Here is an 18,448-nt window from a genome sequence, read left to right on the forward strand (position 1 = left end):
TTTTAAAGTGGAATTATACATTTTTTTTTTTAATTCTCCATTCGGTGTATTTTTTAATTCTTTATAAAAAAGTATTAAGCTACTCGGGTCGAAAAATGACTAGATTAAACGATACTTTAATCTTGTAAAACTTATCGTAGGAAAGACGAGGAACGCAGCGCTTTTACCTTCGCCTTCTCCTTGTATTTCGTACAACCGCAATTTGATGGAACTCGATGAAATTAATATGAAAATATGTTTTAAACAAAGCATTTTCAGATACGAGTACCTTGATACCTTTCTGTAGAGAATGAAAGACTGCATCGAACGCTGTGTAAGAAGATGTGTAGTTCCATTCAAAAAGCAATGATCTCGATCGTCTAAGATCACCTTGAGATATCGTCATAACGCGTAAGTTTAGTTTTCTATCTAATCTACTAAAACGTTATACGAAATAACGTAAAACGATATTCGAATTAACGGAGCATCGCTAATAAAATCAATCAAAATGGTAATTAAAGTTAAAGCAGCCGCGTGATAGAACGACGAAAACGAAGCGATATGTTGTTCGAACGTGAGAAAAACAAAATATTTCCGAATAGTAATTGTGATTTTTGTATCCCTATGAACTTGAATTCTACGTGTTGTAGTAGTAGATCGCTGAACTTATTTCAATGATCGCATATTTCATAGATAATATTTAATACTTATGATTGCGTAATGGAATAAAGAGTAAAATTGTGAGAATCCAGTGGCAATTAAGATTATCTCTTACCTGTGGGATGATACTTGAGAAATAATTGTTTCTTTAGCAAGATAATGACGAACATTCTTATGTGCGGTATCTCGGTTCGAAATCTTTAAGACAGCTTGAAATTATGGAAAATTTACAGTCAGCGAGAGCGAGTGAAAACACAGTAATAAAATGATTTTCGTCTTAGGGAGACACGTGGAAATTTTTAAAATTTCAGATATTTCGATTCTATCGAAGTAAAATTCCTTTTGTCAATTTCGATTTTCAACCGAGTCGCCGATAAATCATCGCAGTAGTCACAAATGCGATTACAAATAATCGATCGAGAAAGAAAAATTCGATTTGATGTTCGAAGATACGATTCGTTCCTTTTTCACGATATAAAAAACGCGGTTAACGCAATGCGCGTTATCTTATGCAAGATGTTGTCCATAAAGATACAAAGTAAAATCAAAGTAAACGTCTGAAACGTGATTAGAAGCAGCGTAATCAACCTTCGCGTTGAAAGATAGGAGCAGTAACAGGCTTGAGTAACGCTGCTCTTGCGATAGAGCGACGTCCGACCTAAATCTAGTTTTTACGATAGCTGACTGATAGGTCAAATTAAATACGTAAATGGCTAATATTCGCGTAATACGGAAACGTTCGTTGTATTCGCATTCGTTCTTTGCGCAACTTCGATCCAATTTTATTTTTCTATCGTTATTTGCTTTCACAAGAATATTGCAATCGAAGGTTGAGACACACATTTGTGTCCTATTTATATGCACAAGTTATTACGTCGATCTATTTTTCGATATTATTGGTGTTGCCGTACCGTAACTATGATTTTATGATACGTCAATACGAGATTTTAATCTTTCGGCATATTTAGATTTCAGTATCTTTAAAAAAAAATCATGCGTCTAAGGGTTAAGTCGAGTTTCACGCAAGAATCGATCTCGAACGAAACATTTTCGCTTCGCTTTCGTTGACCAACGCGAGATTTCGTGTTGGATCCCGATCGAATCAAGGACAAACATTTTTCGCAAGATTACAAAAGCTGGTCGCGAGCGGTCGAGACTCGACCCGGATCTAGACGCTATGAGTGGTAGTGCAAACCAGTCTTCGCGGATATGTACCGTCTAATTGACGTTCTCTGCCTACGTGTGTATTGTATCTAATTTTATGATTAGACAACTTCCTCTCGTCTCTTTGCGAGAAATTAGGAAAAATTGATGTATCCTTCTTAGAAATGTTTAAACAAACTAAGAAGATAGGCATGGCAAACATTAAAGTGCAATGACTCACGGTCAGATTTGATCGTGCTAACTATTCATTTTGTATCTAGATATCGGGCTTGGCCATTATTCAAATAAACTATCTATCACAAAGTAGTCATTACGACGATATATCATATGTTTAATTCAAATAATGAATCTCGGACTTATCCAATTAAATAGAGAATCTTTGAAAGCGTGCAAATTCTGAAAACTTTGCGACTAAATTAATACGAGCACGCTGCGTTTTTATTTTTAGTAATGTCAACGACTGAGCGATACCCTATTACGCGATTACCGCGTGTCCTTGACACGTACAGATTTTCCTCTGTTATTATCCTACTATTATTTATTATTCCTATTGTTATTACGATCGATTGCCTACCCCTCTGATATTTTATTCCAATTCGATTTATTTTGATGTTTTAATTTTGCGTTAATTTGATTTAAAAAAAAGCTTCGCTTGGAAGAGACGATCGATTTCGAAATACGCTTCGAGCATAGTTCACGATGTTCACATTTTCTTTAGATCATCATCACCTTCCTCGACCACCTGAAGCAATGCTGACATTTTCTACCGTCGAATACATTTCCATAAACTTTTTTTATGTACCAGCCTTCGTGACTTTCATTTACTTTCGATAGATACGGCATGTTTAATAATAATTACATAGAAAATTACATAGACAGGAAATTTCATCGTTGAACTCTATCGAAAGCGTAGAAATGCAGAAATTAATCATTCGGGCCACTACCTTTTCAAAGTTTCTATCAATTACTACGATCAACGGACGACCATGTATCTACCGGTGAATAATCGATCGATATCGATTCGGCGTGAGATTTATTCCAGTCAGGATCACTTCAAAATGTACGTCGCGTACTGCCGAATTATTTAAAATGTTTTAACCGTTACGGTAACGAGTCTAACATAAATCGATCCACAAATCGTTATCTTATACAGTTGTTTATAAAAATAATCGTCGGCAAAGAATTTCTACGTCATAGTTGCTACCCGTAAACATTGTTCGCACGTTTTTCTCAAATTTCGCTACGAACGTTCCGGACAACCCGTTATTATCGCGGAAATGTGTCAGCTCTTACCTTGCGGTACCGCGTGTTCAGAAGCGTTACGCATACCGATCGATGGATCGATGTCATCGATATCAAGTCAATCCTGCTTAGAATATACAGTCCCGTGTAAAAGTTTTGCGATTAAACCATTTACGTTACTCGTCTTACAACAACCAGCTAGGAATATATTCAGGGAATGTTTCTACGTGCTTACTACTCTTGCACAACTAAACTAATATCACAAGTGAAATTTCACGAATCACTGATTAGAAGATATTAATATCAATAGCTTCTCTTACATAATAGAAACTAGTTTGATAGCGATTAAGAAAAACAGGAATTTTCCTACGGTTCGGAGGCTCGACCGAAACAAATGACATCACCAAGCGAAAATAGTCGCTTAAAGAGTGACAAAAGATCGGTGTCGGAATACCTTCGCGTATATGTCGTCTCCTAGCCGGCGGAGGAGCGCCGGTTCGTCGCCTCCTGGCGTAGGTGTGAACCGGTACGATCAGCCTCGGCCTGGGTATGAGAAATCCACCTTGACTATTCCCTGTTTGATTCAATTCGCTCGATTCACTGTCAGTCGTGCTGCTGCTACTCGATCTCCTCGACTCGTAATCCTCCCTGGCCGACGAGTCAACGCGGCTACCATCCAGAACACCCTCCAGCTGAGAGATCACCTCGGCATAAGGTTGTCTGTACTCGTCCTCCCTCGACGGAGGTTTGCTTCTCGCGTTACTTGCCCAATTGACGCCACACTCGCGCCAGCTGGCCTCGTAAAGAAGCTCCATCGCCCTTCCTCGAGTCGCGTCAGGGTCCAACAGCAGCTCTGGGTCCTCCAACACCGCTCTGCCAGGGTAACTTCTCACTTTCATGGCCGGACGAATCTCGGGATTTCCAGAATTCCCACCTCTTTCAGAGCTTCCTTCGAAATTCACGAGAAACGAAGAAACGGAGTATTCCTTTTCGTAGTTTGTTGTTCAAGCACGAGAGGCTTTTACAGACAGAGCGACGAATCTTGGCCGTTGAACGAGATCAGATAGCAAGAGACACGTCGGAGCGTTGCTCCGAGACGATAGTTTGATCCAGTGGGCGACCTTGGACATGATTCACCGCGCTGGACATTTTCCAACGCCTCCAGCTCGCGTTTTTCGCTTCGGGATAGGAACGTGTTGATCGTACGGGCTGTTAAGAATCACGAGGGTTCCTGCCGCTCGTTACGATCGGAATCGGTGTCTGCCGTTCCTTTGGAAACCCTCCGTGAATTTGACCGTGGGAACGAGTACTTCGACGTTGATCTGGCGTTCATCCAGTGGGAAGATCGAAGAACGTTTCCCTCGATCGTTTCGTCCTTTCCGTTTGACTTTGCAACAACCCTTCGAGTCAGGATTGTCGAACTCTTAAAAGGTCGAGCGTTTTCGAGTCGTATAGAAAACGCTAGGAAACACGTGTCTCTGAGAACTTCCTAGATCGATTTTGGAACGAATCGACGAGTTCAGCATCCGTCGAAAAGTTCCAGCGACTCCCCGCCGGTTCATGCTTCGAGACAACGCGCAAACGACAACCGGCAGCGATGGATAACTGCGAGTCGAGCGATTTTCGAGCGGCTAATTCCAGGTCTGTCACGAAGCAGAACAGTGACGCGCTATTCTTAGTCCCGGCTCGATTCCTTTCGATACGAATCGGATCTCTCGATTCTGCAATAACGGGTAAACGGTTCGATCTTTTTCACCGTCTCGAATCTATCTCGCGTACTTCTCCGCTTAAATCCTATCGTTCTCAGCTTTATCACTTTTCATTGTTCCTGTACCTAAAACTCGTTAACTCTTTTCAATGAAAATTTAAGTTTCCTCGGCGCTTTAGATGGAAGAATGTCGTTTCCTTAAGAAATCACGTAGAAGACACACGACGACCGGATCGATAGATCGGTTGCTTGCGCAAGCGATCCGATGGACAATGAAATCACGGTTCCGTCTTCACTCGCGTTTCCACTTGGATCGATCAGTTTTATCGACAAAGAAATTTCGATGGCTGGTTATTCGACGACGAGACGAAAATGATTTGGATCTCGTAGAGAAAAGTGCGAGCAAACGTAAGAGGAGTAAGAGCGAACGATGTTTTCACAAAGAAGGATCCTGTCGCGAACGAGGATACAGGCAGGACCACTCCTTCGAGACTGACGCTCACTGACAGCGTTCGCGACTGGTGAAAAGTACGCCCGCAAAGAGCGTGCACGAGAAACTCCCTTCCCCTCCGATTGCCAATCCCCCCACCAATTCGCTGTTAGCGAGAGAAAGGACAGTGGTTCTCAGGCGAATGCGATTGCCCCCTCGGTGCGACCACTCCCACGTAAGTATGTACAAGTATATCGGGTGACTCGAGAATACTGCAAGATACTCTTATCAAATTGTATATAATTGAGGTAGTAAAAGACTAGATATCGTATATTTGTCGTGTCAGCTGATGCGCTCCGAGCATCCGCGTTCGAATTCTTTTAATTCGGAGGCATGAAATTCCACGACTAATTCCATTAAGAGACAACCATATTGCGCGTGACATTGCAGATTTGTATCGAATTATATAAAAAGAGAAGAAACGGATATATCACGGAGATATACGCGTATCGGCTGGAACTTTTTCGATTATGCTTCGAGAAATACCTGTCTCGCGGTTTCCTTTTGTCTGTTTGTCTCGTAATTGTTAGCACGCAAGTTCAACAACGAACGAACGATCAGAAATTACGATGCACCAATTACGTTTCCCCTGAATAGACTCGTTTATCTTTCGTAAATCGTAATGAAATAACATAGCCTAATTGCGAGAACAAGTGGGAAACACTACGAGCAAAAGTGGAGCAATCTTGGTTGGAACTGTTTCTCGCGTTTTGCGCTCGATTCCTCGGCTTCGTATTCCCCTTTCCTTCATTTTTCTCATCGTGTCATTATTTCCCATTTGTGGAATGCTTTACATTTTGCTTTTTAACGCGGGTAGATTTCTCTAATAACCCCGATGTAATTAATTCTTTTTCCTCTTGTATCTTCCTTTTCTTTTTCAAGCAATTCTTCGAATTCTAACTTTCTTTCTTTTTGCTTCGATCCTACGCCTCGCGTTGACGCAATTTCTAATTTGCAAATTTGCTTCAAGACGAAACGGTTCTCCATAAGCAAAGAGTAACGCGCGTGACAACTAAATTTTCTAAAATAACACGTATCTTGCAAAATATGACAGACGTTAATATTACGTTCGATGTTCTCTATGTTTTCTATACATATATTTAAAAGTACACGTCCCGTTATTACATTTAAATCTACTCTCCTTACTGTTATAACGATGACTCATGATTTTATTATCCTGCGATGCACATGATTGCTAAGGTTCGGATAAAAAAATAATTTCATGCAAATTATTACCAAGCGAACAACTTGTAATATAATTTTACCGTTAAGATTTTACTTAAATTATCGTGGAAATGGTCGAGTTTCCTCCGTGTCAGATACTAAAAACTATCGCTAATACACGGTTAATTCACACTTTCATTTGCTCGTCCCTCGCAATTTACTCTGATCATTATGATTTTCCTACGACCACATTTCACTTCTATCGCTGTAATTTCATATATTTTATTCATACGCACAAAGGTTTCTAGTTTTACGTATAAACTTTAATCGATTCGGCATGTACGCTGTTTAACGAGACTATTGTATCAAGAGGAATCCTTCCAAAGCGATTAACCTACAGATTTCGTTCTCTTTGCCAACGATACGAGCAAAATTTAAACCTACGCTAAAAGTGTTGTAAGAGAAAGTTTAACGCTAGAAAGTATATCGTGTGTAGTTAATTGCGATTAAAATCGAATCGAAGATAGAATAAGCTTATTATGTGATTTGAAATTTTAAAAATCCACATTCAATTTGTAGGTATACGGGTCTCGTTTTCTCTCGATTATCATCGCGAATATTACAACAAAATGTACAAAATGTACGTAGCAACAACGAGAAAAAAATCTAAATTGGTCATCGTTTGAAAATTTGAAATTAGCCTCGAAGTACCAACCATGCTTTTCTAGTAGGTATTTCTATCTAAATTCGATTATTAAAAACCATCTAAAAGAATTACTGTAATACGATCAAAACGAATCCTGCTATTGTTACGATTACAATCATAGTAGTGTCAGAGAAGTTACGTATAGTTACATAGGTACGTAAAATTATACGCATGACGTTATGCTGGTGATAATATGCGAGCGAAACACGGATTTGGTTTACACGTTTCCGTCAACCGGATTATGCTCGCTTCGTTTCACAGATACTTCCGATTTGTCACAAAATGACACGAAACAATTTTGTTTTATAAATACATTATAACCGTTGTATTTTTTAATTACTATGCTATCACGGTACACCAACTTCCGAGAGAAAGGCCAGTGATTCTCATCCTTCGTCATTGGATGAAACTATTTATTTTCTATTTCGTTTCTATCGAGACATCGTATCTTAGATAATTTAAAAATCAGCCACAAAATAGGGAGGAAATTACCAAATAGCTTCTTATAGTTTCTAATAGATATAAATCTCTTACGATCGATTTATTACAGACCGATTTAATATATTGCATTTATTTTGTAGATTAATTCGTAATAATTATTGGAAGGAATGCAGGAAAGAAAATGATGAGAAGCGAGGAAGGAATTAATTGCTCCGAAATTGGTCGGCTCTTCCTCCAAAGAAAATCCTCATTTTAATTAATAAATTGACCAGAGATACTATCGCTATAAATACACCGTTCTATGCTGTATAATCATTGAATCTCTTCCTGTTAAAGAGACTCGTGTTCGTAATTATTTGCGCAATCGTTACGCGACTTAACGTTAAACGTTACACGTTTACACAGTTGGCTTAATCGTGGCTATTACACGTAAAAATTCGCGTTATTACGTTGCACGTGACCCATTGCGTTCGAATTTAATTGTAGTATCGTTGTTGGTTGCGCAAATCGTGTCTGAATGCGCTCAACCAGCACCGGAAGTAAAAGGAAATTTCGCCAAGAACGAAGCTTCTTTGTACGACTGTAATAAAATACTCGTATGAAATTGCCCGATGTGAAAAAATTCAAATTCGTCAACTAAGATCGCTCGTTGTTGCGAGGCTAGCTTACGAGGTAGGTACGAAACAGATTTTCCTACGACGTAAAATATTTGCAGAAAAGGAGAAAATTTTCAACGCCGTTTCAACCGACAACGTTATACCAGCGTGCCATCGACACCAGCGAATATTCGAAATTCGTACGAAAATTATTACTAGTCATTGGATCGAATTAGCGAACGTTAAAAATCTATTTTTAAATATTTATATTCGTACGTATCGCGATAATTTCTCTCGTTACGTACATATGTATTTTACTTTCGGTGTAAAGTGAAATCGCGTATTGTTTGCCGACCGGAGAATTAATTTTCGAATCTTTTTAAATTTGTTCGAAAGAAAAAAGCAGAAAGAGAAGAGAAAGGTGGTTCAAGGTTATTAATAGACTATTCTACTTAACGATGGAGCGTAATTTTTATAATACATCGTATTTTTATTATACTTTCATCGCTAGTTCGAAATTTCGAAAATATTAGCATATTTTAAGGCGAGTTCGTCAGATATAGAGCGAAATTTGCTTAAATAGGAGGTTGATTCTTATCGTTGGGAAAGAATGCGGAGTATTTTCAGCAACATTTTATTTATAACTACCGCTATGGGAACCGGTTTTTCGGAAGAAAAGGCAAAGAAGCTTGAATCATTCGGTTCCCGTAAAGAACGATGAATCACGCGTTGCATGGTTCGCGGGATTAAAGCGAATTTATTGAAAGTTTCTCGCCGATCAAATGGCAACTCTATCGAACAAAGAAAACGGATGATATTTTTGTTCCGACGTACTTGGATATATTCGCGATACGATCGAGTTCATCGAACGTCGAATTAGAATTTCCTTCGAACTTAAAATCGCAAGGAACTCTATACGCTCGTTTATGATTACAACGATCGCAGATGTTATCGATTTTCCACGTGGAAAACAATACGACGGGGAGTGTGTAGGCAAAACGGCGAAGAAATTTTCGTGCGGCGACGCAAGAGGGCATAACGGTACACTACGCGGTCGCAGGGAACAATGATCGACCTCGACTTGCCTGACTTGGCGAATAAACTGAAATTGCACGGCGCGAGAAAGATCAACAGCCATCGTGATTCCGTCGTTCGCGAAGCCCCTTCGTCGGAGACGACGATTTTCCGCCTATATTCGTTAAAGCATGGCCAACTATTTATAACCGGAACGCATGGAAAAGCGTAATCGCGTACAGTTTCCTTCGACGAGTCGGTTGCGTTCGACTGGAATTACTCGCGCGAGCTGTAACGACGAAATCCTTTCGGCTCGACGTTCTTTCAATTTTATTTCAAGCGATTGTTAAAATATATATCCAAATAAATCGGATCAATTTCTTACGTTTTGGAACTACGATAGAATCGCGAAAGAATATCATTCTGGACAAGGGAAAGGTCTGCGTGACTCACCCTCCATAACATACACGATGGACCCAACATCTCCTTCGCGAATGATGGTCGAACCCGCCGAGAAGGTAACAGGATACATGCAGTCCACGATCTCGCGGATTTGCGTCAGCTCCAAGTTCTTCATGAAGTCATTATCCAAAATGGCTGCTTTGATCAGATCGCGAGACCTACGAAGAAAGGAACAGTCAGACATCATTTTGTCGAAGGTTTCCCTTTTAATCGTAAGAAGATTATTAGAAACGTCACTGTGGAACAAGGCTGATTTTTTGGGAAATAAAAAAGAAGAAAAACGATAAGAAAAAGTTTATAAATTCTGATGAATATTCATCCGTTAGATCGCGGTACTAAATCTGAATAATCGATAAGAATAGAACTGAAAATTAAGATAAAATAAAAAGTAAAATAAAAAGCGTTATCGCCACTCTAAATAAACGCAAAAAGTGTTTGACGTATACCAGGCTATCTTCTTGCATACTTGTTCGGTAAACAACTTATGGCCTGTAACAGGTGCACCGTGATAAACACGGTTCGGTACTTTTGATGTTGCACTTGCAAAATAAACGCGAGTATTACCATCGTAACGTCATATCCTTAATGTTAAACGTCTTACGTAGACATTTAATACGAAAATTGCTACGAAGATTTCTACGACTTCTTCCTGACTGATTTATTCTAACTTTTTTTTTCTTCCATACTAATCGTGTTACAAGAGCCAAACTTATTATCCCATGTGCGACTCGTCTAACAAATAATTGCGAATAATCGCGTAGGAGATAAAACAATCGTGTTTGGAATTTACTCGTTATTTTGCGTAAAAGTGCGCGTCAATCGCGAAGCAAGATAATTTTTCAATTTTACTTTACGACAAAATCGTGCTTTTCTAAATGGTTAAGCGCTCTGATAGAACAATGGAAAGTTTAAAGAATACAGCGTTTGGAAAGTTGCACGAGTGTTACCTACGACCGATCGAACAGAGTCGTCGATGAAAGAGGCTAGTTAAGAAACAACACAGGTAAACTTAACGAAGCCACGTGTCGTGAATTAAAAGTATGCCGAATGTAACACTCTGTCACGTAGTATCGCGGTGAATGCGATTTGTATAGGTGAAACCATGACTCGAAATTGCGCAAGCAACGACCAAATTTCACTCTTAACGATACGTCGTACGGCGATCGTTGAGTCATCGATCTCTCTATGTATGGCCTTCGAATCAATAACAATGATAGATCAGTGCAATATCAATATGAAATTTCGAATCGAATACGTTCGAATAGATAGATGAACCATCGACGCTTTAACACGAGGAACCGTGCCAGTTTCCTTCGCGACAATGTGAAACGTTTTTTTTTCTTCCAACGATAATATGGTTAAACAGGGAGTTAAAAATCAGTTCAAGAGAGAGTCTACCGTGTCGTTGTTTGTTCTACGCTCGATACAGATAAATCTCAGACGATAACTTTTCCTTGATACACTGCAATAAGTAGCTGAAAGTCGCGTTAGAACGGAACAAAAAGTGACGAATTCTGTACCTTTGCGGTTTCTGAAACTTGACGATTATCCGGGTGTCTTTGGTAAGTGGTTCAGCTGAAATTGCCTGTCTTTTGGATCTCTGGCCCGGCCCGATAGCGCCAGAGGCCAAACTGAAATCGACGATTTGCCGGAACTTGTCGATCTCGTTTTGAAGGTAACGAATAGTGGCATCCCGTTCTTCCAATGCTTTCTCGAGTATCTCGATCACATCGTCGCGACGTCTAAGAGCTTGTGTTCTCTCGTACAATAATCGTTTCAGATCTCGTATCGAATCCATGATCAGAAAGATTTCCGACTGTCGTTCGATTTAATTGAGATTCGTCTGTTCTCGAGATTTTCCTCTTGCGATTGATATACACCGAGATTCCGATGTGCTCTATCTTCGACGGTCCTTGTACTTCCACTTCCACTGCTGGTTTCTGTTTCTCATTGGACCATTTTTAGTACACGTTGCAATTTTTAAAACGTTCCCCTTGCCTTTTCATTAAAATATTTTTTTATCCGACAACGTTTCGTTCAACGACGGTTCATCATCGAATCTTCTCTTTTCTTTTACAAGCGTTCGTTCTTTACATGTTCGAGTTTTATGATTCCCGACGGTTGGAACGAACGTTTGCTCTGCCGGATTGGCAAAATTCGAATGTTCAAAGGTATTCGATCGTTGGGAGACTTATTCCATCTCAAGTATATGGAAAGGTACTTTTAAACTAAATATAGATCTTTAGAAAGCAAAAGTATCGTCAAACAATCGAAACTCCGATATATTATATCTTCGAAGATAGCTATCTGTTTAAACAACGGCGATACGAGGCGAATTTAAATCGTATACCTGTTAACAATAAGATAAGGTTGCAATATACTCTCATACTTTCTAACACGTATCACGCTTTGAAAACGATTTCCGAACAAATCGAATTCCTAACAATTCCATCCGCCTTTTACGATTACACAGCTGATTACGAGACGGTAGCCTTTTTCGACTACATGATCTTTTTCAAATGTTATTTCTACTATCTATGCTATTGCTATCGAAAGCAACTGAAAGCTAAGTAGATTGAATTTCTACCGGTGAAGATGAATTAGAAATGTACGATTCGCACGATAGACATATACTTGGACTGAAACGCAAATTACACAAGATTATTAGAAGTAGAGTGTTAGAAATCGATTGATCTACTTAGAATCCCCGTTCAAGATAACGATCTATTTTAAAACTGACATTGACTCCGACAGCTGAGAGAGTGTGGACGCGTGTTGTATATTATCTTAAAATCGAACACCGATAAGTGTAAATTTTAGATATTGTTCTAATAATTACGCTACCTCCGTTGCTTTCAACGATTCCATCAAAGATATAATAATTCTCGATTATTTCGTAAATACAGCGGAACAGCTAATTGTTATTAAAACAGAACGATAGAAAATTCGTCGTCCTTTAAATCGAAAGTAGACGAAAGAAATGCAATTAGCATTTTTACCTAAGCAAATATTTCTACGAAATCAGGTTTACGTTAAACAACGAGAAACTATAAGTTACTATAATAACGTGTTACGTAATCATCTTTAAAAAAAGATTGTGTAACGAAAAAATTGACTGTTTTATTGGACAGTGTATTTTTTACCTTTTGCATCAATTTGTTCAAGCACGATGTTAGGTATCGCGATTATATAATGGCAATTTCAAACATCGAGGCGTTCTCGAGCATCTCGATAGAGCCGAGGTAGGTACGTAGGCATAACACTTTCGAAAATAAGAACGGAATAACAATGATCGACACCATTAGCGACTGTCCGTGTTTAGCAAGAATTCTTTCTCAATTAGAATTAGAAACGAACGGTTTGTTTTGAAATCATTCGAGAAAAAACCAACTGATCCATTTTAATTCGTTAACGAATCGCCAATACCAACGAAGCAATTGGTTCGAAGTTTTCGATCTTTAGGATTCTCTATTCGACGAGTCCAAGTTTGTAGAAGCGTACACGTAGGTATATTTCTATACGGTTGAAATTGTTTCTTCTTGTAAAAGATACAAGTGGAATAAGATTATCGCGGGAATAATTTTCAATAGAGATAGGGACAAAACAATAACGCGAATAAAGATCCTTATCACCGTGAAGTAGCAATGTTTCCAGTCACTTCGTATATTATATCGAAACGTCGTGTCTGCTAAAAGATAGAAAATATTTTAGGCACTAACAATCGATAAATATACACCGAAAGAAAATCGCAATGGTAACGAATCGTTTATAGAAATTTATATTACGTTCATTTCATAGCGGTTAGTATAAACGTGTAATATTATTATTTGTAATTTACAACAAAGAAAATTTCACGACTCTCGACGATGTCCACGACGCTAACGTTACTTTTAAGGCAGCTACCTTATCTTTATCTTTGTCTTTATACGAAGTATCACTATTTTCGCACAAAACTCCACGAGTCACCGTAATCACCTCTCTGATACTATCCTGACAAATCATTAACAACGTTCGCGAAATTTACATAATTTTTAAACAAATTTTCTCTCGATACGATACACTTTGTCCTTCTCCTCTTTATTCGAAAAATACTGAACACTTCTGAACGCAAGAACTTAAAATTATAAAATGGCGCGATCGTACCATTCTTTCACCGAGTGCTCGATCGTTCGAACAATTTACAAATAAATATCACTAACGTCAAATTTAATAACTGTGTACATACACGGGATTATATATGTGTATAGATATCGATTTGTTCGATCGATCGCGAATGATAATGGCTTGGTCGTAGAACCGTCACTTGCAAGAGTCTCCGTCGAACTGACAAGAAAGGCCGTAGATTTGATCGAAAGAACTCGATGCTCCGTGAACGATGACCGTCGATTAGCGTGAGGTCGAATGTAAAAAAGACACTGTCTTAATTATACGTTAATAATGAAACGTAGCTAATGTCTATTTAATGGTGGCCTGGGAATCGATGTGATATTCCGTGTCCGTGATTAATGATCGAATGCCAAGGGCAGAGAAATTTCTAATTCGACTCGTAACGTCAAATTTCTGGATCGTAAGTAGCCATTGTGTTACGTTGCAAAATTGTCTTTAATTTCTTTTAATAAAATGCAATAAGTTTATACGCGACTCGAATTAAGATCAAATTAGTAGATCATTGATGTAGATTAATCGATATTAATTCGTGGTACTTTCCATTTACCATATTTGACGACGTATTCGACGTAGAAATTGACCAATGTTTTAATATAAAACGCGATTATTTATTTAATTTAAGCAACGTAGAACGATGCGATTTGTCATTGATCATTTCGTTTGTTTCACGCGAACGATTTGGTTTGTTCGTTAAAGGTAATCGACGAATAAATAACTAGGTCGATCGTTTAAATCCGCACAAGTCCATGCTAACAATATTGTTCGTTGGATTAATCAACAAAAATCTACAAATATCGTATCTTCTATGATTTTTAAATCCGCGTTACTTTGCTCCAACCACCATCGCTCGTAAGGACGAGAAACAAGGATTTCGAATACTTCGTGATTTCATACATCAAATACATTACACTATCGCCACTGTTCATTAAATTAACTAAGAAAACGACATATGAACTATGGATACAGATGCGAGGTATGTACCAAGAAGGTGCAAACTACACCTCAGACGTTGAACGCGAAACTGGTCGGAAAGGACCAAGCCGAAGAGACTACGATCGCGTAGGGCGAGAGACTAACGAGCAACTCGAGTTCGCGCACGGTCTATTTTTGAGATATAATCGCGACTCGCGCTTCCTCGAACACAGAACGCGCTAGCGTACACACGTGAAACTAGCAGTCAGCACGTCGACCTGGCTGCGACGTATTTCGAAAAAGGTCCCCTTTCACCTAGCCTATTGCTCGTCTAGCATTCGTGATCGGCCTTCACGGCGAACCGATCTATACTTTCGGGCAATTTCACCGATTTTCCCGACCGATTTCGATCGACCGATGGATGGTCGCGACCGAAACTACGCCGAGGAATGCAAAGGGATCGTTGCAGTCGCAACGAGTCGCTGCATCGTCGACCCTCTATGGCGCCATGTGACATGGAAGGAACACACCTTACACGTATATCTATGATCACGTACCAAGCGGTTAAAAAATTCATTCGACGTCGTTGCCTGTCACGTTTCGGTTATGCGCGCGATTTTCTTCGCACCTCATCTTCTTTCGTTTATTTTTACACTGACAGGAGCACGGAGAGAGTGACTGGATAGGTTACTGACTCCAAAAATACCAAAGACGTAACAATTCTTATAAAAAAATATTAATACCGTTATTAAAAAATTGGAAAAATTGTTTAATTATTATACGCGTATAAAGATGTCAGAGATAGCAGTTCCATGTTAAAACATGTTTTAAAAAGATACAAGAAACGCGAACGTACACGCACGTATTTAAGTTGTATAACAGGGAAAAAACATAAGTTGATACACGACTTAAGAAATGGTACGTATCTACTCCATGTGGTATTATAATAGGAAAGAACAAACTATTATACCGTGTTACATCACACAGTAGGCTGTTTCAAAAACCAGTACAGGGGACAAGATCGATGGCTTAATTAGAATGCCTCTCTCGTACGAGCAGTGACACAAATGATACAAGATATCCCTTTATTTTTAGAACAACGCTGGCAAGGAAACGAGGGTTTTTAATGATTTTCATAAAAAGAAGATATCAGGCCGTTAATACCAGCGAGCGAAGGAATCATTAACCAATCTATCATTTTCGCGTGAATACCACAATCGCGACACGTCGTTTCCCGGCCGCTGCTTCGCAAGCACGAGATTTCTATTTATAGTGTATCACGTGTACGATAAATAAAAAAGATTATTAATAATATCTATAGCATTATCATTAACTCTCGACTAATTGCGAGTGTCGCTGAGTTATAGATGGACGACAGTTTAGATTAGAACTAAGTTTAGATATTTAATTTTAGGTTTGGGCAAATTTGAAATAAAGATAAATATCTTACAATTATTATCTTGATTTTATGCTAATTTATGAATATAAATTATAATTATTATCTTACGGACTCGATTATAATTATCATCTAAGGATTTTTCGCTACAAATTCGTTAAATATAAATAATTTATGAATAAATGAGTTAAGATTTTATAAAGGGGCAACGTTCTTTGGTTTTACAATTTATATAATATGCGCAATTAACATATAGCAGCGAATTGTATATTGTGATTTCGTAAGTCCATAATAGCCGAGCAATTATTCATTGTTTTTTTTTTTTTTCTTTACAAAACACCGCGGAAAATCATTGACAAGAAATTACTGCTTCTAGGCCATTATTGGTTCTACTACATGAACGATTAGCCAGACGAGTATAATTGCTCGTTACCATTTTTAGAAATATACATCTATATGTATCTGTTTTTTATATTCAGGTGCAAAGTTTCATTGCTTTTCTAACGTCGCGAGACAATTTTTTACGCTCGATATCTCGCTAAAGTAAACAGTTTGCTCGATCAAGAACCAGATACGTTCTTTCTCTTAAATTGCGTTTATTAGCAAAATTAAAGTATTACGGTAGAATATCGGTGTTCGCCGCGTAGTAGTAGTATTTAACAAGTACGGCTATCGACTATAAAATACCTGTTGAAATACCTATGACCCATGGACCTATGCCATTCGAAACATTAAGCAGAGAAATTTGTATCCTACGACATTCGTTCCAAATTACAGAGCTAAAAATGATTCATAATTGCCAGTCACGACTTCTAATCACGAGTTCTGGACACGGTTGTCCATAAAGAGTAGAATTTGCGTTTCATAAACCCCGTGCTTTGCAGAAAAACGCTGGCACTGTTCCGACGAGAATGTACGTGGTCTCGAAACGAGACCTTGCCTCGTTTCTCGAAACCGTATCCACCACGCAATACGACGAGACGATCGTTTGTTTCGTTTGTTTGTTTGCACGTAGTCCACGGTCCTGCGAATACACCGTCCAACCATTGCGGGACGTCCCGTTTGAATTATTTAAACGGCGTCCACCGAAACCTTCGCATTTCCGTTTCGTAATCGCGGCTGCGCAGCCGCACAAATGGTCACCGAGGGATGTTAGCTGAAATCCGACATCACTTTGCAAGCACCTTTGATCGGCCAGGAATTCGCTCCGTGTGATCTTCTTCGCGGTTTTGCATATTTTTACATTTTACGAAAGTACCAATTCCCTTCTCTTTTGAAAGCGATGGAAATTTCATTTCACCGATCGTTTCTTGCTGCGGATCTCGTTGTCGAATCACCGAGGATACAGTATCGGGGTTCGTCGATTTACTTCGTCGAACGTTGAAACGAGGAGGCGTGGTCCTTAATATAAAACGGTTAAATTAATCTCGTGCACGAGACGTATCCGTTGCGATCGGACACTGGCGTAGACCTATGGAATTTCGTTCGAAAAATATGGAAATTTCGAAATCGAAGGTCCGAAACAGAGAAACGGACAAGATCTGTTAGCAGAAACAAGTAAAGATCTCCCAGCTGCCATTACTCACGATCGAATCTCAATTGTTGATGCATCAAACGTCACGGTAATGACATTAGATAGATTCGAGTAGTCGATGAAACGACGCGATAAAATATAAAATATTGGTACGCGTATTAAAATTTTCCAATGGCCAATTAGAAACTTACTTAGCCGTTCTCGTCCCGCCGCGACGACGAAAACGATTAATTGACGGCCAAGGTTGGATCAAACTGTTCGATGCTAAATTCGCTAAAGAAAGAATTTATCGCAGGATCCTGCTGTAAACTGGATGTTCGACCATAAAACGTATTTTAAATTCAGATGTGCAATTCCGTTGTATAATTCGCTTGCTTTCGTTGTTTCATTCTATCGGATAAAAGAACTTGATACACTGCCAACTTAGTCTAGTCAAATACAAAGGGACATTCGATCAATGAAACTATTGTACGAGTCAACGATCGAAACGAAAAATGCTAATCTGTAACTAACATCGTAGGTCATTGAATAAACTTAAAGGTACGTAGCTACAAACGTATATGCTGCTTTTTTTATATCGAAAGAGCGAGAATAGCTCGAAGGTTGAAATTATACTAAATTCGTAAGATTTTAATTCTACCAAAGAAAAAAGATTTATTTTTCTCTTTATAAACGTCCCTACGATACCGTTACCAGTCGATTCCGACGAAGATATAGAGTCATCGTGAGCAGCAGGGCATTTCTTTTTACGATAAGATCAACGGCGAAGAGTTCACCCACCGCAGGTCGTATTCTTGTCACAGTTGATGAAGC

The 18,448-nt window shown here is 38.9% G+C and overlaps 1 protein-coding gene across 4 annotated transcripts in view; it reads right to left on the reverse strand.

The window, feature by feature from the left end:
• For (cGMP-dependent protein kinase for) overlaps positions 1–18,448 on the reverse strand; it is a 114,053-nt gene that overhangs the window by 16,580 nt on the left and 79,025 nt on the right. For 2 of the 4 annotated variants that reach the window (XM_072011629.1, XM_072011626.1), the window contains exon 2: positions 9,618–9,784. In XM_072011629.1, the coding sequence (XP_071867730.1) occupies positions 9,618–9,741 (124 nt within the window). In that variant the 5' untranslated portion in view covers positions 9,742–9,784. Of the gene's footprint in view, positions 1–3,499; positions 4,442–9,617; positions 9,785–11,146; positions 11,500–18,448 lie in introns of those variants that run through there. The other 2 variants (XM_072011627.1, XM_072011628.1) reach the window with 2 other exon arrangements.

This window comes from Bombus fervidus, chromosome 10, assembly GCF_041682495.2.
Source record: "Bombus fervidus isolate BK054 chromosome 10, iyBomFerv1, whole genome shotgun sequence".
In the NCBI taxonomy this organism is placed as follows: Eukaryota; Metazoa; Arthropoda; class Insecta; order Hymenoptera; family Apidae; genus Bombus; species Bombus fervidus.